At 34.8% G+C, this 27,300-nt stretch overlaps 2 protein-coding genes across 2 annotated transcripts in view; one reads left to right on the top strand and one right to left on the bottom strand.

Moving 5' to 3' along the window:
• Positions 1-12,584: 12,584 nt before the first annotated feature.
• On the top strand, positions 12,585-21,542 carry LOC137401907 (steroid hormone receptor ERR2-like). The gene is made up of 7 exons (XM_068088381.1): positions 12,585-12,862; positions 16,244-16,375; positions 16,624-16,746; positions 17,474-17,779; positions 19,005-19,121; positions 19,452-19,659; positions 21,079-21,542. The coding sequence occupies exons 1-7, from the start codon at positions 12,595-12,597 to the stop codon at positions 21,476-21,478; spliced, it is 1,554 nt and encodes a 517-aa protein (XP_067944482.1). The 5' UTR covers positions 12,585-12,594; the 3' UTR covers positions 21,479-21,542.
• Positions 21,543-21,922: 380 nt separating this feature from the next.
• The window catches only part of LOC137401627 (uncharacterized), a 44,073-nt gene continuing 38,695 nt past the window's right edge, over positions 21,923-27,300 (bottom strand). The window contains exons 14-16 of the mRNA XM_068088068.1: positions 26,356-26,491; positions 23,112-23,139; positions 21,923-22,315 (exon numbers count right to left, since the gene is read on the bottom strand). Of these exons, the coding sequence (XP_067944169.1) occupies positions 26,356-26,491 (136 nt within the window). The 3' untranslated portion in view covers positions 21,923-22,315; positions 23,112-23,139. The remainder of the gene's footprint in view (positions 22,316-23,111; positions 23,140-26,355; positions 26,492-27,300) is intronic.

The raw sequence follows: 27,300 nt of genomic DNA, 5'->3' as shown, positions 1-27,300 counted from the left end.
AATGCGATCTGTTACTCTTGTACTTCAATGCTTTAGTGAAGCTATTGTTTTTTCTAGCATTAAGGAACAAAAAAGAAAGTTCAATTTAGTAGTAAACCAAATTTTTTTCGTGAAACCAGTAAAAGGTGCTTAACTATAAAGCGCCTCAATAATAATAACATGAAAATAACAAGTTACAATGCAATGTTTATGATAATTATTATAGATAGTAAGCACAATAATATTATTGTCAAATTAGTTATGTTCATTCAGGTTTTATAGCAACCAATTTTATTAATTCAGAATGATGATTTGCCTAATAATATTATTAGTGCCAAAAACCATCACTTTAGCAGTAATAGCACAATTTTTATTAGTCAAAGTACACCATTTTACATAAAATACAAAAAAACAAAAGCATTAAGCTTACAACAGTCTGTTTATGTTCTGAAATGCTGCCAGTTCTAGCTTATTGATGCATTAATTAATAATATATAACAGTTTTGTTAGTACCAATAAGAAGCTTAGACAAATAAATTTTCATCATTCTTACCCACACAGCGTTAAAATTAGAAAAAAAAAGAAGATTGAAGATTTTTAGCCTGGCCGAACATGACACATTTTCATACCAATATTGTAGATCTATTATCTTTGCGTTGAATTTTGGGTTTAATGCTTGAGTGTAGAAATATTCAACTATAATCGGTGTCTTTTTTAACTTTGTATACTGGCATGGAAAAGTACAATTCTGATAATTTTTTCTGCTTTTACTTCTTGAAACATTTTAGTAAATGTTTTCGCACTAGCAAATTTTGTGTACTAAATTTCTTATGCTACGTTTTTAGTAGACTCGATTATAATATATTGTGCACCAATAAAATTCCTAGATAAAAAAGTAATTTTATTTTGTATATTAGTTAAATATTTCAACTAGTTTTAACAGTTGAAGTTATCTGCAAAACATTTAAGTGCTGCGAACATAATAAAAAAAATGTGTGGTTTTTCATATAGAGCATTCTCAGTTCAGTCTTTCTCTCAGACTAGCATTTTCCTCACAAGCTAAACATTTTTATTACAAAAACTCTTAGAAGGCTTTAAAGAAAAGATTAGCTCACCAATTCCAAAACGCTTCTCTTTCTAAGCCTCTGGGCAGTGACTATTATTAATACAAATGAAAGAGACTTAGCGGCACCAAATCTGTTTTTTATGTTTTGCTTGTTATTGATGCTTAGGAAAGGGTCATAAAGACTTGACTGTGACCTTTTAAGTAACTCCTATCTATTACATATGACATGCCTGATTATAGAATTATAGCATGCTTAGTAATAAAGTTGATATAAGATGAGAATTCCTTCCTTCAGTCAAGTATGACCATAAAAATGTTTAGGTACATGTTTGTCTCAAATAAATTACTAGCCACAACTTTTGCTAACAAGTTTATCATTAACAACCATTTACATAATGCAGGCCACTTTTTATAGTAGATGAAATGGAAGCTCAGTGACTACAGACAAGCAGATTTCCCTCTCTTACTAGAGGATTGATCAGTTCAGCACAAACTAGATTAAATATCCACCAAATTAATCTAACCGTCAATAAATCTAAAAGCAAAATATGTACAACAACCAAACATATCACACTACCACAAAAAGTAAGGCAATACTGTTATTATTAGTTTCTGCAGCTGATACATTTACAACTAAGTAGAAACTACTTGAAAGCGTACATGTTAGTTCCTAGTTAAAATTTCTTTTCTGAATAAGATTGCATCATCTATTGCTCATAACAACAAACTTAAAACTGTTTGAATGTTTGAGATGTAATCTGTGAATGCTTAAGAATCAAGGCATGTCAAAATCAAAAATAATAATAATGGTTTGTGAAACATGTAAAAACATCTGTTGAGTTTTATTTAATATTCAGTTTTTCAAATGAACTTGACTCAACGATGTTTAAAAATTCATGATGGAAATAACAGTTATAACATTTCATGCTTTTTGCAAGGTATCTGTACTTGATAGGATATTATTTTCAGCTTGTAGAACATGCCTCTAGGGGTTGCCGCTATGCAGCCTAGTTACACATAACGTGAAGATGTGAGGTCACAGGTTCAATAGGAGGTAAAGTGTGTTGAAGATATGTCTTTTTTACTGATAACATCAGCACTTTCTGGTAACATCAGCACTTTCTGGTAACATCAGCACTTTCTGGTAACATCAGCACTTTCTGGTAACATCAGCACTTTCTGATAACATCAGCACTTTCTGGTAACATAAGCAAAGCTTCTGACATCTCCTAAGAATTATGACAGCTAATTACAAAGAATGAACCAATTACTGCGCAGAAACATACAAATTGTTGGCATATGTTTCTGTTTTAAAGGAACCATAAAAACTCTATATTAGTTCTTTAGAAATAAAAATCCTCTCTACTAGCTTCAAAATCTATTGGAAATTTGTCGTCAGTGATCATGTACAGTCATAAAACCAGGTTTTAAAAAGTTTTGTCTCATCGTGTAACGATCTCTTGAAAATCAAGTATGATGTCTGCTAAACTTACTGCAAGCAGAAACTGCGTGTGTTTTTAAAAGCCATATTGCACAAACAAATAGCTAGACACGTCTGACTTCAGTGACAAGCAAACCACAACAACTCAGACATTTCCAGTTTCAGAGAGCAAAATAAGGTTAGATGACATTCTTGTCACCGCGATTGGCCTTGTTTAAGATTTGAGCTTCACCTTGTTGTTTGCGGGTCATGCGGTCTAGACCAATAGGGCACGCTGTCTCATTAGAAATGGCAAGAAAATTTATGATTGCGAATGACCTAATAGCTTATTGAATCAATTTTTGTATTTAATTAGAAACTGACTAGATTCTGTCTAGCCAGAATATCACATTCATCTTGCAAATTGAGATGTGGTGGTCATAGAAATAGCAGAAAATGTATGTGATGAGCTTAAGGAGTATTCTTACCCACTTTTATATTCTAAGAAAATTTAGGTTTTTTACACTATCTTTTTATTTTTAAAAACTAGTATATATTTTGGCAGCCATGTTTCGGGTCTTTTTTTTCTTCAACTTACAGCACTAGCTTGAACACAAATTAAAATGTTCATAATCATTTACACAATATATCTTTTTAAGACAAAAATTGTGACTCTTTTGATCCAACAAAGCTCTATACAGAAAAAAAAGTTCATTTTGCTTCAAAAAAACCAAATTGGCTGATTATCGTGAAGCTTTAAAAATGAGCAAAACTTGGTGTGCACACCACATGCTTCTAAAACTACACCGAGTGCAAATCATCTGGTCAAAACTGAAGACTCAAAAGGCTAAAAATCATGAAATATAGAAATTTTTCATGCTCAGTAATATTAGCTGTGCTAAATATGAAAAGAGCCATTTATTCCACAGTTTGATTAGCAATTAGATTCAACCATTGTCATTGATTATTATGAATAGAATTGACATAAACAGATAAAAGTTGTTTGCTATGTTCTTATAAATTGTACAGTAATATTTATGGTGAAATGTGTTAATTTATATAAAAATAACCACTACTGTAGCAAATAACCAAGATTACTAACCACCTGCCTCAAAGAAACACTTTAAAAAAATAAAATGAACAGAACTTTGCTACATGGCGATATGTATAAAAATATATACAAAGTGGCAAATATTGTGCAAGCAAAAACCGATAAGGATTAGATCAATTTGAGTGTTGCAATACAACTTTAAAAACTTTCTGCCATCTTTTGTAATAAATACTTATTACAAAAGACAGCCTTGAAATATTCATCTGATAAATGCCAAAAGATGGTCTAAGCATCACAAAGCAAAAAATGTACCAATTAGGATCAGGAATAATAAGGTTCAATTTATATAGCTGATAAGTCTAAATGCTATAATTGGAAAACAAAAAAGCACAATTTTGAAGCTTTAAAAGCCATGTTATTGACCTTGACACATGCAGTTATCAATGACCTCCTCTGTTACCAATATATGAGATAAAACACCATGGCCTCATTTAATGGCCTCAATGAAGTTTACCTCCATATACTAAAAAAAATATTGAAAACATATTACATTGTTAAATCGATTTGTGATATTATGCTATTTTGAACATTGAACGTGGAGCCAAAAAATATCATAATTTCCAACATTTTATGTTTTTAATTCTGATCATGAACAGTAGCTAAATGAAAACAATCTTTAAGTCATACTTGGCACGTTGTAAATACGTATGTTCCACGAAAATGTTTTTCACTTGCTTAGACAGTATGTATATATTTAGAAGCAAACACAGAGCAAAATATAAAACATTTTAATAATGCCAACTTGTGATGGGAGACTGAACAAAAATTGAATAGCAGTATTCTTTACTGTCTACCAGGTTTGACTGAACTTCTGGAGGTTACGTTAAGGTCGCTTGACATTCCAGTAATGGGCAAAAGGCTTAAGAAAGCCTGTTACTGAGTGCATAAGTTAAATTGCCTCTCTGTTCTTTAGATATCAAAGGTTTAAGTGTCCCCGTGTTAATCCCTCACCAACCTTAGGAAGATGTGCTCTACTTAAAACAATAAAAGTGACTATCACCTAGTCTTTCAACATTTCCCAATTTTTGCTCCACATTTATTGAACTGAGTGTAGGCAAAAAATACTCTAAATTACAAAAAAACATAGGTTGCAGTGGATTTGTGTTAGAGCATTATCTGTTCTGAGGTAACCACAAAACCATATATTACTTTCATAGAAACTAGGCTATGCCTATCACTCAGCCAATATCCCTAAACAAAACCCCATTAACCGTCATTATATGAGAAAAGTTTATCTCAAACTCGTTCTGTACCACAAATTATGCATTTACTGAAAGCAACTTTTGACACTAAACCGATATGTTTTGGCAAGCAATCACCATCCCTTGTCAGAGTTTTCTTTGACTAGACGGCTAAATGTAAGGTTGCACTTATAAAAAGCCATAATCTTGGGGTGGGACATAAAGTACTAATTTTAATAAGCTAAGCAAAAGGGTGGTAAAGTTCTTTTGGTGACCTGGGTCCGTAGTTCTGACTGGTTTAAGGTCTGGATATTAAGCGGTGTAAAAAAGAGTGCAAATGAGTAGCGCATTAGGTTTATTAAGTGCAAAAGGCTGGCAGGAAATCTTTTAGTAATTACCGTAAAACACCAATTTGAATGACATGGCGCTCTATTTTTCAACCTTTTTTCTATATTGCCGTTTAATTAGAGGTGGGGTTCAAATAAAAGGTGGCACTGCATTTTTTTAATAGCTCAGCGAAACTTTGTGAATATAAATTTAATCTTTTTACTGGTAAAGCGATGCTAATGTAGCCTACATTTTACACTCTCCTTCGAGCGAATCGACTTTTAAGTCATTGGCCTCAACAGTTTTGCTAAATCGTTTTTTATTTATGGCGAGGTATCAGTCTGAGTTAAACAAGGAACTACTTTGATTATAAAATATAAAAGTGGTGCTGTTATTAATTATTTTGTAAGCATCAGTTTCAAAGTTTTAAAAAACAAAATGTAAAGCTTCGGAGTTAGAAGACAGACATTACGTTTTTAACTTTAAAACCCCTTTTTAACGTTCCAAAGTTATAATATGCCATAACGATGGCTGCCATTACGCCATACAGAAGTCTTACAATTATTCTTACCGTTCATCAAAACGCTTTAAAGTTTTGAGGTAAGATTATAAACCACATTATGCACAAATTTTAAAACAATGGATATGATTTAGACCTTGCTAGCTTTAAATCAGAGTGTACTTCTGTTGAGTGTGTCGCTCGATCTTCTAAGGTACACCCTCACTAAACTCATGGCAGTCACCACGGCGACAGCCAAATAATTAATTATTATTCATGTAACCGAGTCTTTATTAGTAATATTTTGTGGACAGTTTTCCCCTGATCAGTTTCTATTGTGAGTTTGTAAGGACCACTAGATAATCAGAGGTGGCATTCAATAAATTTATTGTGTTGTAATTTTCAACTCTTCCCTATGATGCCGTTCTATTAGAGGTAGCGTTCAAATAAAGGTGGAGTTCAAATTGAGGTTTTACAGTATGTTTACTGTATTAGCTAATAATTTATCAATTATAGAGCTGCAGAAGATGAAATATATACTGTTGATTATGAGAGAGGCTTTAGAATCGTTTTGTTATTTTAGTATCGCTCTTGAGGTCCTTACATGAAGTATTAAAGATTAAAGTGCTATAAGACAAATATGTACAAAATGATGTCACTAGTTGTTGTCGCTGCAATAATTGATGACATCGATTACGTTCAACTTGAAGCATTATACGTCTCTATTTAGTCAGTCTTTTTGCAGTTAGAGACGTCATAAGTGGACATCGGATTAATCTTGATTAATCGGGACATCAGATTAATCTGGGCGTTTAAATTATGATCAAGCTATATTAGTTTTAACCTTGAAACATCCTGGCAGTCAGATCTCCTGAAACATCAAAAACATTCGCAAATGATACAAAATACTGATACTTTTGGACAAAATCTACAAAACCTTTGTGTAAGATCATCCTTTCACAAAAGCTTGCTATGCTATACTTCATCAAGTCTAGGAGAGTCAGTTTCTGTATTCATGATGTCACCATCTGTTTCTGTGCGAATATTGTTCTAACGGTTGTTCTGACCTCATGTTTATCAATCAATATCTTGAACTATGGTGTAAGAACAGTTGATGCATTCACATTAAGTTTCAAACGTACATGTAGGTGTATGAACCAGTATATTGTCCAGTTGTAACAATAAACCACCGCATGGCTGTTTTAGTCTAGTTGTTTGTTCTGCATTGTCAAACACAGGCTTTAAAATGTTTTAATTTACTGGAATGACAAGGCATAATAGCAATAATTCTTTTTATGACTAGAACAGAAAAGAGTCTTTGAAAACTGCCTTGAGTATGCCATCAGACAGGCATCTCCAAATACGTTCAAATATAGTCAATCTACAAAAAAGTTGCATGTTAACTCAAACTCAAGACAATTTTACTTACCATACAATACTCCTTTGAAACAACATTCCAAACTCACCTCGCAATTACATCACTACATGAATTTTTGCTTGGTAGCTAATAAAACTAAATGCGTTATTGCCTACTAAACACATCCTTACTTTGCTACCCAAACTCGGTACCATGTTCATTAGCACTGTAAAACAAGTCTTTAAGGACCTATTCAGATGTCATGACTAGTAACCACCTTTATCTGGTAGATGTACACAATCACCTACCCCTGTGTCATAACCTGACTCTGGTAGATGTACACAATCACCTACCCCCTGTGTCATCACCTGACTCTGTTGAAAAGCTAGAGAGTAGTAATGAACAAAGCTTCACCTAAATACTGCCAATAAATCAGCATACCGTAAGTCCTTATGCTCAAGCCACGCGGCCTGTCGTTGGGCGCAACTTCTGGTTCAAGGTCATAAGCCGCGGCTAAAGCCAAGTTTTTAATACTTACATGAGGCTCAGGGCGGCTTCTCGATAAATGCGGTCTCTGCTCAGTTCCGCGCTATAACCATAGAATCGCAGTCATGATACACTTTTATGTACGGGGTTTTGGCGACCTACTCGTTTATTTTCAAGGTCATGTTTATGGAATACTTTAGAATAAAAAAGAGTTTATCGCTCATGTTTAACTCACCACAGTCATAGGTAATTAACACCTTTTCATTCTTGACCGGCATCTTTCCATAAACGTGAAGCCCTCTAACAGTGCAATAAAAATCTAGCTGAGACATGGCAAATAGGTTATTGATGCAAGGGTTTAGGAATTTTAATTCGAACTTGGAAGTAAAAGAAAATTCTTTTCACATGTACTGATGTAGCCTGGTTTCTTATTCAAGAGAACGGGGGTATAGCGAAACCCCTCTTAACACTCTCGCTACCGAAGGGGGTCAAGGATGACAAAACCTCAGTCATTAGCCACGGTCTGTGGGCATACGCGGCTTGTTGGAGGATGATTTTTTCTTTCATGAGATACCTGTTTTTGAGCACAAGCCACGCGGCTTGAGCATGAGGACTTACAGTAATTCATTTTTTAATAAGAAAGCTGGTGGCTGCTGTTCACTAAGAAGTAACAGGTTACGTAAATGAGAGTCACAAGCTATGTACATAGCGCACATTTTACTTACCTATACAAGTTAACATAACATAGTCAGGAAATCTGGAAGGGTCTTACATACACTAGAGTAGATAGAGACAAAAGTGTTAGCTTTTCAAAACAGTAAATAGTCAGATATGATTAATAAGCGGTAAGCGGCAAAGTTAAAAAATCTAACAACTGCGATATGAAAACATTTAAATCTCTTTTAAATAGCAGAAGAATAATCTGAACACTAAACTCACATAAGCAAAAAAATTATTATGTAGTCACTTAATTATGAAGCTGGTATTGGTTTTCAAAAGCCAAAAGTAACACAAATTCTTTCTAAAATCTGTAAACCAGGTCCCTTATTTGACATCTAAAAGAGATGGGATGCATCATAAGGTTATATGAAAGTATTTTGAGACTAGCCTTTTGGTTCTTTATAAACCTTGAAGTTCATATTTAAAGATAATTGTTGTGAAACCAACTCGTATTCTAATACCCAACTATTTTGGTTTGCCTCTCTGAGAATTGTAACACACTGTACTCACCAAAGCAGAGTTTTTGTATTGCTTAATAATGAACGTTTCAAATAATTTGTTACATCATAATATGTATTTTTTAGACATCAATTTCTAAATATATGTGTTATTGAATTAAACCAGGTAATTTATGATGGAAATATGGTTATTGGTTGAGTAACCTGTCATAGTAAGTCTCTTCATCCCCTCATAGGTTATTTATCTTCCCAACCCTGTGCATTTACAATGTATTTCTTAACTTTTTTTATCAACTTCCCAAAGGGAATCATACATAAAGTTTCAGACAACAAAAACTGCGTATACCTCAGAGGATCACGCCAGAGATCAACTCCCTCTTTTGTATTGTTTTTCTCCATTTTTTTAATTATAACGCTGAGCCTGTCTGCCCGTTAGTTACCAACATAGTCATAATACATACCCATTTTTACAACCAAATGGTTATAGCATTGTTTATGACACTCTAATTGTCTTTTTGCAATGTGAGCCAGGGGTGGTTATCGCATACCATATATTAACAGCTGCCGTAACCTTTGAAGGTGGAGACAGTTGCGCTACAAATAGAACTTTTCATCGACACCTGCTCTAGAAGTAGAGCAAAAGGTCTACAAAAACAAATTCTGCTAATTAAGCTCAAGCAAGCAATACCTAAGGAGTGAGTCAATGAGAAAAGCTATTTAAGAGAATTAGCATAAATTTATCTATGTCAAGCAATCCTTGCAAAACTTTTCAAAATTCCGCTACTGCTTGGTTAAGCAAGGTCTTTGTGACAACAACAGAAAGCCAAGGACCAAAGATTAGACTTTGTTATCGTATACGGTATGCTCAAGAGGTGTTATTAGACAGATGATTTGGTTTAAGCTATACACTTGTATAGCAGGGTAAAATGCTTCCTTTCCATGTTTCTATGATCCATCATAGATCATAACTATCATAATCTATCATAACCATAACAGTGTGGGATTTGCACAAAGAATAAAAAGTATCAATAAAGCATAATGAAAGCTTGAGTGCTTTACTAAAGAAGTGGTAATAATCAAGTCAAAACATTGGCAAGTTTTGTGCTGTTATGAATACTTACCTCAAAATCCTGTCTACGATGAATCTAAAAACAGGAAACATCAACAAATTGTCAGGCTCACTTGTATTTTTTGGTCTAATTTTACACGTAGAGATTTTGGTTTTAAACCCTTGTTTTAGCCAAACATGAGACTGGTAACTTGTGATGGTATGGTTGAGGATAGTTGCAGTCATTGTATCCTCTCCGTTCACAGTTCTATCATAAACATTTGTAGCTCACTCAATTTCTGCCATAGCCAGATCTCTTTTATGTTGGAACACCTATTGGTCTGAAATTTTTCAAGTGGCAGGTTGGTATTGTTGATGCATGACAACTCAGTGGCACTAGTTCCAGCAAAAAACACACATTACAATATCAATTCACAACAGGGTAACTAACTATCATTGGATGTCTTTATATTAGGTATATTTTAATTGATCGTCGCATTGGTTTGTTCATTGAATTAACTGATTTTTAGTTTCACATAAAAAATAAGCGAGTCATTGCCTTTCTAATTGCCCAGAATGAATCTCATAACAAACTAAGCACTATATTTTTGCCTTATCTTGATCATTATTTTATATTTGATATCAAAAGATCCACTATGTCTTACTCTGCTGTGTTGAAGGTGCAAAATATGTTGTAATGTGATTACAAGCTCTTAAAAGCTAAAAAACGAACAGTTAATCGCAACCATCATGAAATTGCCATAGACTGGAATCACTTTCCAAAACGGTTCAAATAGGATCCAGCTGAACAAGATGGCTTCTATTTACACTTTCATGCAAGCTCATTCATCAAAATATTTTCGCAAATATACTTCACGCATTCAATAAAACCATGTCTATTGTTCTTATGCGTCTATTTCATTGTTACTGTAAACCTGTCATTTGAGCACTGATATCTCAAAACCTACCGTAAAAAGTTCTTAAATTTTTAACATTAGCTCGAAGGAGTGTGTATCATCTTCTGACAAACATGAGGAGCCTGTTGGTCACTTGCGATAGTCGAAAAATGCTGCAGAAACTGTCCGGGCGATTTGGCAAAAAGTATGGGTCACATGATCAGATTACAAATAGATGATGAGACCAGGCTGAAAAGATACTGTGAAGTAGCGAACATTTATATTTGATACAGGCTTTCTGGTAGAAATCGAAGTATTTGTCATAAACTAGTGCTACGAGACATTTTATATCGAGCCTTTTATTGGCCTTTAATTTCATGGGAAAACATCACATGTCAAAACAATAACCAAACTGTTGAAGTACACCAGCCAAATAAAGTGATTCCCAACTACGGCGTTTTTGTGATGGCTGCGATTAACTGTTCGGTTTTGAGCTTTTAAGAGCTTGCAATCACATTTCCACATATTTTGCACCAACAAAATAGCAGAGTAAGACATAGTGAACCTTTTGATACCAAATACCTGTAATGTGAATTTTGTTGCAAGTAAACCTTTAAAGGGATAACTAAATACCTGTAACTTGCATCTTTTACCAATACTGCTGAGGTATGATATCCTTTCCGTCTTCAAATCTAAAATATTTAATTTATAGCAAAATAGAACTAGCAAGCTAGATGGTGATAAAGCTTGCTGAGTTTCCATTGAGTATGACATACAACAACACTGAATCAATAGTTCAGATGGTTTTAAAATCTGATACGTAACTTATTGGAACCGTTCTTTGGAGATTTAAGCCATATCTGTAGGACAGTTGAAACAATAAACTTGTTTGGTATCTAATCTACAGATAACTTGACAGGTTAACTCTTAATCTCTGCTTAATCTCTGGAAACTGAACTCTTTCATCACATAAAACTAGTAAGGACATGTAGACTTTGTCGTCATTTTATAACAGCCATACCATTGCTTACTTTAGTAGATATCATGTACGTGTATGACCTCTAGGATACTAGTTTCACCATAGAGTACACTTACAGTGAATTATCTTTCCAATCAATGCAAGTCATAATGTGTAGATAAAATGCGCTCTGACATAGAAAGGCATGGTAAACTCATATCCATATTCGTTATATCTGGCCGCTATGATTGAATCCTGAATCTTTTTCACAAAGTATGGTTTTGCTCAAGGAATATGATGAGTTTTCAACTATCTAATTATTTTAAAAAGAGACTGCAATTTATTACAAATCTGCAATGTCATTCTGCAATATTGATATGTAGAGAGAGAGTGGGTCATTTGAGTGCGATATTCTATCTTATTCTTAATAGTCAATGCGTGAGTGCAAAAGCACACTTTCACCTTTAAATAATGCTTTCAAAAACAGTTAAAACTTATTTCACATTGCTGAAGCAGAAAAGTTTACCAATTATAGATTTGGAATAGAGAAAAATTTATTTTCATTAATTTAGCTTCTGGTATAACTTCTAATAAAAAACGATCTTTAGCATTAACACATCCACACACAGGCACGCACACACACCTACACCATGAAATCAATAAGTTCTGAACTCAAAGATATATATATGAATATTGGCTGTAGTGATCGCATTTCTCAAGACCTCATTGCGCTGAAAAGCCATCACCTCAGAAACAGATTACTGAAAATTAGTCATGTTGATATGAGAGAGAAGCTAGCCACATCACTCTGATATTACCGTGACCTCGAGTGCCTAGTGATCCTTGAAATTCACCTTAAACCTGTGTCTGTATCCGGGTTGGCATAATAACCGGTTACCTAGCAACAGAAGAGGCAATTGTTATTAGAAGAGTACAACAAAGAGCCAATAAGACTTGCAGAGAACCAATTTATTTGTCCAATCATTCAAATGCCAGAGTTATGGTTTGAGTTACAAATCTGTGAATATATAAGCAATAGGGGATACGAAATATGTTATTCAAAAGAAAGGAACTTCGTTCATATCACTATGAATTGGGAACAATACAGGAATATCTTATCTAATGCACAGGCCTACCCTACTACTAGAGAAATGATAGGTCACGCGAGACAAGGATATCTACCGAAAATCAAGACCGTGCCTCCTAGTGGCATGCTATACCAACACTCGCCATATATTCCGTATCTAGCCGCACCGACCAAAGAATTTCCACCTGCTGTCGTTCGCACACCTACAGCAAGCTTGAAGAAAGAAATATCACCACTGATACCAACATACAGATGCAGCTCTGTGGAAGGTAGGTGAGCCTGATGGCTGTACCAATTTGGAAACCAGCTTTTAGAAAAAAACTGAAAGCTTGCCTTAGACATCAACTAGTTGCTACATTTCTAATTAAAATGACAGTGTTCTTACATTAGTATATTAGTACATTAGTACAAAAACTAATGTTCCTGATTTTCAATCTAAAGATTTATCTCTACTCAGTGAGCATAGCTATCAGCTATTGATGAGAAACATAAGTCATGCTAGGTAAATATTCAAAAGTTTAAAATTGCATCAAACTTCTCTGTAGATAAATGAAACTGGTAAAGAGAAACCATCATTCATATCCCTGAACAAAAACTTTATGAGTGCCTTCCAGCATATCATATCATGAGCCAATGAATTTACTTTGAGGCTTAAATTCAAAAATTTTTGTTGTATCATACTTTCTTCTACCTTAGACTCTCTGGGAGCACCTCAAGGCTTCTGCCTTGAGTTAAGGCTTCAGTTTTTTTAATTCTTCTATTTAACAATGGCAGTATTAGGTGGAAATAATTTTATTTACAAAATGTCACTTTATACCATAGGATTTTTGAGACTTTCTGCATGCAACTAGTAGTTAATTACACTGCATTTTAATTATAGCACTTTTAATTTAGCTTCAAAGTCAGCATTCAAAATAATCTATACATATACGTAGGTGGAGAGGTGTGGAGGTATATTTATGTAAAATCCAATTTACAATTTGCAACCATTTTTATCATTTTTTGGCAGAGTTTGGTCTTAAGTACTATTAGATTATGCTAGACAATAAACAGTTCTTCCAATACTTGAGTATTTTTAGCTTATCAGTGAAATGTCTATGAATGGATCAGCAACAACTGTTTGCTATGAGGTAAAACATAAATTAGAGGATTATCTTTTTGCATATAGCAGCAGGCATGAAACAAAAATGAAAACTCTTTGTGTCATATTCTGTCATACCTCACCAAACTTGCACTAATGTGTTCCGAGTTAATATTTCAAAAACATTCAGTTTGAGAGTTTCTGAGGCATCTCAGGCATTTTATATTGAAAGCAAATATGGCTGAATTATCTGCAACTATTCAGCTGATTGGCAGTTTCACACTTGCTTAAGTTTTTTATCTCTCACGTTGAAGTGCTGGTGAAAGTATAATGAATCTGATTATTTTTAAATATAAATAAAATAATTCTTTGTGTTTTTGTCAATAACACAAAGCAGTGCTGCATCTAGCAGGACTAAAAAGATATAAAATTACACTGGTATGTAATCGATTAACCAATAAGATGCAAGAACTGTTGCGATTGGTTAATGTCTTGACTTTAAATTCAAATAGTTTGCATCGCTTGCACCTTTTTGGTTAATGCTATAAGTAACTCTCACACTTACCAGGATGTAAAGACCTTTCACACCCAACTTTTTAAAAATAACTTTGGTCAAGCAACAGCATTGGCCAATATTCACCTGCAAGTATTTTTGAAAAATAACCATTTTTACGGCGTTATTCAAAAAAGCAAAATCCAACATGCAGTAAAGTTTGAAAGGAGCAAATATCTTGGCGGGTAAATTCATTTCTTAAAGGAAAGTTAGAGATTGACAAACGTTTTGAACATTACTTTATTCTAATTAGTCATTTTCATAAATAGTTAAAATAATTTCTCCAACAACAATTACGGTATATTTAGAACATAAAAATTCACAACTTTTTAACTACATGCTGCTCAGCTATTCTTTCGTACTACATTTAACAACAAATTCGAAGATTTGGGATGTTCAGATGCTAAAACTAGACATCAAAATTTTTGTTGGGATTTTTCACGACAGCCGGAATACAAAAAAGTCTTTGCATGTCTATAACATGAACATAAACAAAGGTAATAAAAGCATTATCTCCAACAATTTCCTTTAATATATGAGTGGACAACTAAGTAATGAATAAAGTTTTTAATATATGTGAAACACCATATAGGTCATATGATGTCATTACACATTGGTTTGTTTTACTAGTAACTAACAGGACAAGCCTTGATGCAGTGAGTTTCTATAGGCTGGCACTCTGTGAATATAGACAACATTGGACTATGTCTTGAATGTACTGGGTATTCTTCAATAAAAAGTCTTTCATATGTAATTCTTATTGATGGTGTTTAATCTTAAAAAAAGCTTTATTCTAAAGTAAAATTTACAGGAAAATACTTATCTGAAGTCTTTATTGTAAAAATAGATGGCAACAAAACATAGAAGTATTTCCTAATGGTTCATGAATATTAGCTATAATTCACCCAGGTTCAGTTGACACTTGAAGTTTTGTTCAGTAGGGTTTTTGTGAGACACACGCTCAGATAAACAGAGTGAATATGCGCAGTTCTATGGCATAGCAGGTCAGGTTTTTAGAGCTCTTTTGTTTGACTAATAGAATTGTGAGAAACCAGGAGAACATCATTTAAAGATATTATTTACAAAGATTTGTGTGTAAAACTTACTGAAGCTTTGAACTACTTTATGCTATTTATGGCCTACCAGTTCATTGCACCATAAGAGAACATCAGATGTGTTGATAAAGCAAAGAGAATAACAGCGAACTACTATTGCAAGTTGCTTGAAGGTAATTGATTGGTGGAAGTCTCAGAGTGTTGCAGTGCAAAACTATATGGCGTGGTTTTAAACCCCAAACACTGTAACCTTTTCTCAAATCTCTGATCGTCTCTTCAGACAAAAAAGATAGACAAAACTCTTATTTTTCCTTTTTACAATGAGCTCCACCATCAACAACAAGCTTTAACTCAATGAAATAAGGTATGATCAGTAAAGATTATGGCAGAGTGCTGTGAGCAGGCCGTAGCGATCGGCCTTCTGGTCACTACGGTTGTAGGGCCGAGCATTCAAGACACTGAAGAAGGCTCAGCCATCGTTAGGGCACTCGAGCTACTGAGAAGAGACCGAGAGACTGAAAAGGAACCGAGAGACTGAAAAGGAACTGAAAAAACCGTGAAAGAGACACTGAGAATGAAAGTAAGGGAAGGGGGCTTGGCCCAAAACGAAAGTAAAAGTATAAAATGAAGAAGATTCGACTGTTTTGGCATAGCAATTTGCGTACCCTCTGCATACTCTGAATGTGGTTAATTGCTTTTTATGCATGTAAACTTATTTATTTACTAAATATATATTTCACAGGCACTTAATACTTGGTGTTTTTTATCTGACTGCCTTGTGGAGGGTCAAGGGAACCGGCAGTTTCCTTTACAATATTACGTACTAACTGGGTGCCCGGCATTGCACAAGTAATAAAAAAGTTTTTGTACAGAAGATTTACTTCAATTGCAATTTACAATATATTAAAATAATTTATTTTAAGAAAATTTACAATATGTTTAAAAGAATTTGTTTTGACAGGTTCAGACAGATCGACTCAAAATTCCACAAATCGTCATTTCTGTCAGGTTTGTGGTGACTCTGCCTCCGGCGTTCACTACGGAGTCCAAACTTGTGAAGGCTGCAAGTCCTTTTTCAAAAGAAGTCTACAAGGTTAGTACAGATGGAACGTGGATTTTTTTATAAACTGTTTGCTTAAAATTACTATATAATGCAAAGAAGTCCATAATCTTGAATAAGAAGATGAGAGGTGCTTTACCAGCTTGTCAGTATTTGCAGAATCGTCGATGACAACCTTCATTTGTACCAGAACTAGTTCTGGCTGATTAATAACATGCAGAAGCTTCTAGGATGTAGTAGCATCTTGTTTATTTCATGCTTTCTATTGGTTGGTGATATAGGAAAAGGCCAATCATTTGCGTGTGCGGCGGACAATAAGTGTCAGGTTGACAAAAGACTGAGACGGAACTGTGCAGCGTGCAGATTGAGAGTCTGCCATCAAGTTGGAATGAAAAGCAACGGTGGTAAGTTGACAGGTTTGCAAAAAATTGTCAGATTTTAATTTATAGCTTGAAGTCTTACCAGAAACCCTTCATGGCTGAAGACATTCCCAGGTGAATATCATAAAAAATTAGTTTTGATATTTTAATTAGTTTCATTAATATTAGAAAAAATATTTTCACAATGAGTAATAAATAATTAGAGATGTAAAAATACATAAAACCTTCATGTCAATAACAAACTACACCAAGTGGAAAATTTTCATTTTGTAATAAAATGTTCTTTTTATCTAGTCAAAATGTAAATGCATCTTTAGCAATCCCTACCGAGAGCATACATGAACTGAAAAGTAATGCCATATTACTTTTACAAAGAATTTCAGTCAATTCTAAACTTTTTGTTGAGAATTGTAATGGAACTTAATAAAACATGTTAAACGATTGTAAGCAAATATCACTGAAAGAACAATGGCACATTTGAAAAATCTGAAAACAACTAACCAAAAAGTTACTGGCTAATAGAGAGCGTAGAGTGACACTCTGTCTGGGTATGTATCGTTTTAGTTTAAAAACATTGACCTAATGTAAAGTTGAAAGTGCGTAAGGATGACTATAATGGTTTACCTAGATCGGAATGTAGGAAAACAAACATAAATTATAGATAAAAAATTTTACCTCTATCGCATAATAGTAACTGAAGCTAATACAGCTGTACCAAACCTGGATGCTCTTTATACTTATTTTGTTTCAGTGCGTAAAAGGAAATTGGAAAAGAATGACCAGACAACAAGTAAGACAAGCAAGCTAGATTCTGTCACTAAACAGTTGGAGTTGCGAAACTCCTTAGCAAACCATCCTGATCTAGCGCCATGTACTCCAAATCATCAGCACCAACTTCCCTTAAGCCCGGACTCACTCGTTTCACCCCCTTCTAGCCCTGATACCTACGGGCCCTCTCGGAGTCCGGCAGCAGCTCATCACAGAGCTAGCAGTAGTCATGTACTGAGCAGCCTCAGCCAATGGCTCGCGCAGTCAGCTGCCAGAACAGCGACTATTGGTAAGTAAAACGCAAACAGACAATAGTTAGCGAAAAAACCTATACAGAGATAATTTATAAAATAATTTTAAAACAAGATATTCAAAGAGTTCAAGCTAATAATCTATAATACTGTATGGTCATAGGCACATTTCCAAGCTAGTTAATATCAGTCTAAAGTGATAGATTTCTCTCAACCGTTAAACAGGTTTTTTGCGTGAGAATAAGATTGAAGTCAAACATTGCTTCAAACATACAAACTACGAGCACTTCTGTCCACTAATCTGTGATGGTAGGCAGCAAGAAGGATATATTAGTTATTTAACTAATCCACGATTACTAAGAAAAACGTCCAACTAACCAAATATCCTTGTGATGTAGCTTGGATGCGCGGCTTTTACAACCATAGAGCTACACAAGGCAATAGAATGAGTCTAGTACATACGGTGCAGAGGCTTATAGTAAAGAGCATTTGCATGTTTACACGTAAAAGCAGCTCTAAAAATAGCATTACCGCTTGCTCTTTCACATATTATACTCATTTGAAAAAAACTTTTTATTTTGGTATAACTTAAAAAACACAAAGCCATAACAAAAATACATTAAACATATGCTAGTGATTATAAAAATCAAGTGTTCTATTTTGCCTGATACTTACACAAACCAGTATTACATTACCCATAAAGCAATCATCATGTTGTTGTTTTTAAATATTTTATATTTTTACAAAAAGCAAACATTATAAGCCTATTATTTGATAATATTGAAAATTTATATCACGGTAATCTATGCAAAAAAATTACAAAATGTTGATTTCGTATGTCAATGAAACTAGGAAATATTGTTTTGAAGTTAAAATATAAACATAGAAACAAAGATCAGCCCCATGCACCAATCATAATTGGCATGATCATAATCACCAATCATGATTGGTCGGACCAATCGATTAGCTTTAACAACAATAAAACAACCAACACTAAAGTCTGAAATATCTTGCAGATGTATTTTAGATGTAAAATGTTGCCCAAAACAATTAAAATGACTCAAAGAAATACTATTGTAAAAAAAAACAGAATTGCTAGACTTCGAATTACCATTTGACCAGTTTCGTACATAATTGGTGTGTTTTCAGTGGTCAATTTGACATAGTTGGAAACCGGCATCAGAGTAGAAACTAAACTTCCAACTAAAAAAAGTTAGGCATTTTGCTTGATCGCACTTCGCTAACTTCTGAGGATTTTTTCAGCTCTAGACAATGATGACTACGCCGAAGCTGAAAAGAATTTTACGTCTAGTACAGCTCTGAGCCAGATATTCCAACATGAAATACCAAGCGTGGTTCAATGGGCCAAGACCATCCCAGGTAAGCTAAATCATCCCTTTAATTTTCAGCACAATGCCATGCACCTGATATGAACTAACAGACAGAAACAATCCACATTTACAAAGACTATATGTAATGCTTATGTTTCTATGTCCTGAATTTTGTGTAGTTTTATGATTTAACTCTATTGCTAACTTTTGTAATGGGTAGAAGTCGTGCTATCTTAAACACACAAAAAGCAGTTGTTTCCATAGACATCTACAAAATAAAGGTAAATCGACAACTGCTTTTGGTACATGTCTTTTGTTTGATGTCTATGTAAATGGCTTATTAAGTTACTGAGTTATAATTATTTTGATTCTCTTTCAGAGTATAAGTCACTTCCCATCGAAGATCAGATATATTTGACAAGAAGTAGATGCATTGACATCTTAACCATGTCGGTTATCGCTCAGAGCTGTCTAAATAACGTTACAGCAGGTGTCAGCGCTCTCCACTTTTCCCTGACGAGTGAACAGTACAAGGATATGATGAGGGAAAGAGAGAATAAGCAACCACAGACACCAACCAGCATTCTGTAAGGAATCAGAATAGGCCTCTAAACCATGCCTAAGTTATTTCTACTTGCCTAAGGAATGCAGTCCAATAGGAAATATTCGTGGTTAAACTATGCATAAACTGAATAAATCATAGTAGTTCAGTCAAAAAGACGTCATCAACTTTTGCGACCAGACATTCGATGTCAAAAGCCTTTTTAAGCTAAATCCTGTAGGACAGAAAGAAGCGATACTAGCTATTTGCCTATTGCACTATTGTGCAACTTTTTATCGACAAAAAATTCAAATAATTATGATGAATGCTGGTAGAGATTAAGGGATCCGCATTCAAGCTGCAAATTCTGTTGGGTTTGAGTGTGTTTTTGCGAGGAATAGGCAAAACCATATTACTAGCTGTGAATTTTGTAATCACTTTAATGAAAACCTATGCCTATGTTTTAGAAACTGGTATAGCTAATCGCTATATGCTGAATAGCAGCGAGGCTATTAAGATACTAATAGCTTGAAAGTAATGTTCTGTCGGCAGCCATTTTTTATGCATCGGTCATTTGGAAGTTCCCTCGATAATTTGGAAATAGCTCAAGAACTTGAGTCCGATCAACTTGAAATTATACTGAAAATGTATAGGTATACCTTAAACAGCGATCAAAATTTCGAAACCGTACGCAAACCTGAAGTACGGAAATTCGAAAGGAACTAATGCGCTGTCAGTTGTTATTTTTCATTTCTTAGTCAGTTAGACGTGCCCTCTGTATTTCGACATTGTCTCAGCAACTAATGGTCTAATTGACTCAAAACTTCAGAATAAAACTAAAAACGATTACCACACAGACCGGCCAAAAAGTTTTGTTATAGATCTTGCACCGAAAGTACAGTAAAACAAAGCAAAACTACAAAACTGGGTTCACTCAGGGGTTGGATCAGGTCGAAGACATCTCCCAATCATTTCAAGTAAAGGCTTCTGTATTAAACAGTGCTCAATAATATAGGGAGCGGATAACTCCAATTACCAATATACTAATGACAGCCCCTGTTAAATTAGTGTGTGATAAAATCTTTAGAAAGAACATTAACATGACACTTGGATTGTGTAGTCATCACCAGTTGACTCAAGCAGTATATCCAAGTTCTAAATATATATATTTAGAACGTTATATATAGAAATATATTTATTTCTATATATAATGTACGTATATAGAAATAGATATTTGGAAATATATGTAACTTTAATATAGGTCCCAGCTATATCAAAGTTCTAGAGCACTAGTATGTTTCTATGCTATAGGCTCTCCAGCCATCTTACCATGTATGAGTGAGCGACCAAAGGTGTTGCCTCAAAAACTCAAATGGTCTCTTTATAATTAATGCTGAAATTACTTAGAATTCAATGCGCTTGCAACTTGCCTTGGAAAAACTAACAGCAACATTTTATTTGACAGGAAAGAAGCCATTACAAAGGCTACACTAGCCCCTCTCAAGTCACTGGCTGCCGACACATTCAACAGCATGACAAAGATCGCCACACATTACAAGCGCCTTAATGCAACACGATTGGAGCTCGAAATATTGAAACTCATGATGTTCACCAACACAGACTCGATGATGGAAGAAAACATTAAGCATAAAGATTTGCTTCAGGAAATGCGAACAAGTTTCAGAACAAGCCTGAGGCGGTTGTGCATAGATAGTCATGGGCGTGAGGGTGGTGAGACGAGATATGACGACTTGCTGTACTCCATGGCGATGGTAAAAGACCTTAGCACCAGACTCGAGTGTTGTTTGACACAACAATCCGAGGTCGCAAACACTCTGCATTCTATATCAGATGCTTTGATATAGCTAGCTGTTTAAATAACTTTTATTTTTGCTATTTTTATTTATAGCAACCCGGTGAGCACAAATAACCTGGAAATAAAACAATGACAAATTCCAACCAGGATGTATTTCTTTATAATAAATTCACAGGACCATGTGTCATAGCAATTGATACAGGCCATACTACACTGTAGTGCTTAGAAAACAAGCTGGAAAGACTATATTTGACTGGTGAAGACAACGGATAAAATATTAAAATTCACAGAGACATATAATTTCTCAATTTATCAAAAATACTATACCAAAATAATACTCATAAACGTGGAACACATAAACTACTATTACACAGATATAATATGAAAAATGAGCAAATTTAAGTGAAAAATACATGTATATTCCATGACAAAAATTATAAAACTATCTGCTTAGAGCACCATAGCCTACAAGAAGCCCGCTAAACAGAAGCTAACGAAGAAACAAGTATTTTACTGGACCATTCTCATGACCTGGACACAAAATAGAAACACGTTTTGGACTTACTCCAAAAGTAGCAAGCTAACAGCATCCTACTCCATAGAAAACGTGAGAGCATAATAATGGTCAATTACATGGTAAGAAACATCAGAAAATAGATATGTTATGGAATCAGAAATGATATGGCTACGACAGTCTCATGCCAGATCAGGCCATATAGTGAAAATTTGTGATGCTCTGTATAAAGTTATACGTAATGAAGTGGAATCAATGTCAAAAAACATGAATAATACTAACAAACTAGCGGATGGAACGGAGCTGGAACTACCGTTGAGGGTTAGTATTGCGTTCTAGAGAGAAGGGAATGTAGAGGAGACCATTGGACACCTAAATCATATAAGATAATATCACAAAGGCGCAATAATTTAAGGAATAGAAACAAGCACTAAAAAAATAAGTAAAAGTTAAAAAAATTCAAAAAAAAATTAGATTGAAGACTTGGTTGAATTAAGCAAGAAAGCATGTAGTCTATTTTGCTGGAGTCTTGAAACATCAGAGCAAATATAAGATTTCGACTAACTTGTCTTTCATCCCAAAAACTTGTGTTAAAATGAAAACAAAAATTTATTAGACGCCCATTAAAATGTTGGTCTAATACCGACATTACCGGATGCGTACTTACTACGGCCTACGAATAGTAGAATTTGGAAAGGCAAACATGTAGAGTTGGTTGGAAAAACAAAATGATGCGAGAAAACGACAATACATAAAAATGTAGGGATATCTACTACTTTCAATCTAAGCAGCGCAACTCAATTATACTACTGAAAAGATATCTGGTTATCATAATGTTCAACACAAGTTTTACAAAGAAGTTATATCTAGCGTTTTGTAGCATTTAACTGAAATACTGTTGAACATTCACATTTAGTTTAGAACACACATAGGAGTTGTTTGCTCGCCAAATCACAATGACTTAACTGTTCAATATATGTACGATACTAGCAATAAATTAACAAGATTTAAAACATACTATAATAGTATGTAGGACCAAGTAAAACAGATTGCTGTAACCAAACATACTTTTATTACTTCTAAAAGTAAAATATTTCAATCTGCATCAGATTTGCGAAACGCAATGCAATTATTATAGTGTTGATTTATAGATTTTATTGTTGCCTACCTGCTGGACTTGATTCCTACATCACAGCCTACAAAACATGGGTACCCATTCAATGCTGACACAAGACATGCATTTATCCCTGGCTAGAAAAATTCAAATTTTGAGTAAGGAACATCTCAAGCCCATATCTGTTTGCAGCAACGATAAATCATGCAAAAAAAACATGTCAAGTCTAAATCCCACACAGTCTATTTTGAACGTTGCACGTAATGTTCTATGCAAAGCTCAGCTGACGCTTTTAATAAATGTAAGCGCTATTCACCGAGAGACTCGACAACTTCCCTTTTTACCTTCGCTCTGAACAGGTTGGTCACAGCTAAGACTCTGATTAAATTTCTTTAGCACCACCAACCATAATTATTGGTAACACAGTAAAATGTGGGGTAACATGTCAGTGGAATCAGTAAGATATAAATTGGTTGCTTGAGTGAGAGGAAAACCCTCAAGCCTAAGATCAATGAAGATAGCCATGTATTGCCATCGAATGCTCTAGTCACAAGGCATTCACAAAATTTGGGAGCGCCTACGAAGTATGGAGAATCAAGGCTTACTCATTGCCCTCTTAGACTTCACCACAATATATTATAAACATATAAAACATATGTGACCTCTCGCGTGAAAATCGACCAAAAGTCGGCATTCACTATCGTTAGTAATGTAGCTTCGAAGTTTGAATTAGGTTTATTGGGGAGCACATGGCTACTTTGTTTATTATTTTACCCTAGACCAATCAGAGTGTGAGGAATTCATTTCTGAAGTCAAAAAGTGATTTCATTGGCTCCTTATGCCGAAATTTTGCGATCAAAGTCGTTGCTATGCGATCGTGACGTCATCAAAATGGCGACTCGTGAAGATTCTAAAACTTCGAATTTTTTTTAATCTGATGAATCTGAAGAAATTGGCACATTGCTCGATGATATTGATGCTGAATATAAAGAAACAATGTCTAGAGATACGGATTTTCATGTTACTGATGACCTGCAAGCTCGGATGCCCGAATTTATTAATGATGAAGAAGACGATGTTGAACCTACCGAAGGATTAACTGTTATTCACTCGTATAGTACTCCGGTTAATGACTCAGAATCACCTGCTGCCAGCTTACCAACTCATCCTATGGTGCCTGATGAACCTATTAGCTTCAGTTGCAAGTGTGACTGCATCAACAAATTTGATAGAACTCTGATTTTCAGTCAGCTGACTTACAATAAAGGAATTTCAAAGACAGAGTTAGATTTGATTATCGCGGGCCGAATTTCTACTTGTGTGGATGATGGAAACACCATAAAACCTTTCCAGCATAAGGAGAAGATCAGAAAAAAGCCTAGATGCAACTTTAAATAATCATGGTCGGCCTTATTGAATTTTTTCTGATCAACCCTGTTCATTTTTGGTAGTAATAGTATAGGTGTAGTAGCCTACTAGTTGCTGGCCCAGTGTATGCCTCCCTGAGTCACATAAAATTACATCATACAATACATGACTCAGTGATCAGTCGTACTCACTGGCCTGAGTTAGGTGTGTTTTCACTCATAATTGATTGCCAGTTGCCACATGACTTATTCAATGGGTCAATGCCTGTGTGTTCACTTTTTTGCCTGCTGACATTAATCCTATGGCATGAGCAACCAATCCCTCCGTCACACGATCACTAGGCCACTAAGTCTATTACTCGTAGAAGTGTGTCAGAGTCAGAATCCGTTGCCAATCACCTCATTAGCTCATTCTTTAGATTTTTTCTAAATTAATTATGAATTAAAGGAAATTCTAAATTAAAGGAGTTTAATTTTAATTTAAAGGAATTTAAGGATTTAATTCTAAATTAAAGGAATTAAGAGCTTTCACAAGTTTTCTATCAGCCAAGCTTACCCCGGTACGATGACAGGTTATTCTCATAGATTGTTGTGTGTACTGTTTGCTAACCATGATACCAGGGTCACTTTGATGCACAGCCATGTTTTTGTTTTGTTTAGGAAAAGTAAAAGTTCAGACGTATCTAGACTCCCCTGCCATGATGTATGATGTAAGACTCGAAGGTATCAATGGACTGCCGAATGTGATAAAACCAGAAGGTTTAGACTATGACCGCCAAGAATACTTGCATACTAACATTCGAGAATGTTGCCGTCTTGGCACTGAGGGTTTAGTTTGCCTGAAGCCTCATGGTAAAAGACGTAGAACGTGACCATAGCATGAATTTTAGCCTTTTTCTGAGTCAGATATGAGTAGGAATGTAATCGTGGTTTTGGGTCTGATACCCCTTGTGTTTTTTTACACTCAGTGTTTTGGCAAAATAAACCTCAGTATGGATTTCAGATGTGATGTTAAATCCTGAAGCCTATCAGTTAGTGGTGATATACCTAGGAGCTTCTCATCTTATTCCTAATGTGCGGTTAGTGTAACGTACGGATGCGTAAAAATGACAATTTTTTTTCAATTTGAGAGCAGGGTTTACCAGTCTTCTGTTGTCCTGACCTTAAAATGATATACACCAGCTGTTTCAGCATGCTTACTTACCCTATAGACCAAGTTTCACCTCAGTCAGTGAAATACAAATGGCTGTATCCAAGGAGAACCTAACGTAAACAACCTATTTCTGTGCGTCGCGTCTTTATTCGCGATTTTCTCCATTTCAGATTTTGGGAGTTTTGGCTGACGTGCCTGCCAAAAAGTCGCAATATCTCATGAACTACTTAAGCTAACTCACAAATTCAAAATGCTTTAAATGCTCCACAAAATTCTGCATCTGGCTGTGTTACTAACTCAAAATCTGAAAATCCCTCATTTTGGTTGATTTTCACATGAGAGGTCACATATATATTATACATGTAAATACTGTGTATTAAAATATATTACTACAAATGTACGGTAAATTTTCGCTGAGAATTTTTGGTATTGGATTTTTATTAAGTTTTGTTAATAGAGTTAACGGCTCATGTTGAATGATTGATAAGACAAATCTAACAGTTTCTATAAAACGCTCAGTTTTTTTTACAGGTGTTATTATTGCCCACCTGCGGTTCAAACACGTACGCAACTAGGAATGAATTCTAATGCCAACGGACATCCATAAGAGTGAAATATGATGACTCGTCTGGCAGTCTAAATTAAGAACGATGCGGTAGAGCGGGAATTGCATTAGCATAGAGAGCCATTTGGTGGTGGTGGACAATCCAGCATGGCACTGAGCCAAAGATGTGGGAGGAACATGATAAAATATCAGTTGAGAGTTGTCATTACTTACCTAGTAGTTTTCTATTCCTGCGATTGCTAAGCACATAACAACGACAGTATAGATGAGGAAGAGATTGTAAAACAAGATAATGCTGTACTGGGACCATACTTGCAGCTTGGACAGGGGTGCCGGAATGTTCAGGTAGCTATAAATAGAGAGATAAAAGCTATTAACTGCATTGCTGAATGACACAAAGCTTGTCTATTCTTGTTCATTTCACTAATAACAATATGCTAATTACCAGCAAATAAATCGCCAATAAAGGCAACCAACATAAATCAGCGCCTCCTAATTGAGCCTCCTAATAAGGTGACAAGCACTTAAATATAACTGAACATACACCACCTCATAACAACTACCTTAATTTTCATGTTTAAAACGTGCACCCAGGCTTCCCTTGCAGTTGCAGCAGTATCAAATCTGAAGTTACATACTTGGTGAAAAAAGGTGGCATGTCTGTGAAACGGAGGATAGTTTATTGTTCATAGACATCAGAAGCATATAACTTAGAATCACTTTTTGCCAAAACTAAAAAAGTTTAAACGCAAAAAATTTGGAAATCATCATTGTCAACTAGCCTAATTAAGGAGAGGAAAACTGCTAAAGATGTTTTGTTTATTTTCATTTGGAATTATCTTCTTCAAAATAAGAGAACACAATTCCAAATAAGTTCTCAACCTTTAAATAATTAATGCAATTTTAGCTACATGGAAGAAGCTCTGCCAGCATGAAAGAAGCTAGAAACTTCCCTGCTTTAGTTTAAAAATTGTTTCCGGAACAATGACAAAAGCTTAACACAATTTTGCTCAACAGAAACTTAACAGAGACTTAACAGAAACTTAACAGAGACTTAACAGAAACTTAACAGAGACTTAACCGAGACTTCACAGAAACTTAACTTAAATCTTCAATTTATAAAACAGTTAAGTTGGCCAATTGAAAAGTTGTACAGAT

The sequence above is a fragment of the Watersipora subatra genome, chromosome 8 (genome assembly GCF_963576615.1).
Source record: "Watersipora subatra chromosome 8, tzWatSuba1.1, whole genome shotgun sequence".
Classification (NCBI taxonomy): Eukaryota; Metazoa; Bryozoa; class Gymnolaemata; order Cheilostomatida; family Watersiporidae; genus Watersipora; species Watersipora subatra.
The sequence above is the reverse complement of the archived record's forward strand: the minus strand, read 5'-3'. Positions and strand labels throughout refer to the sequence as shown.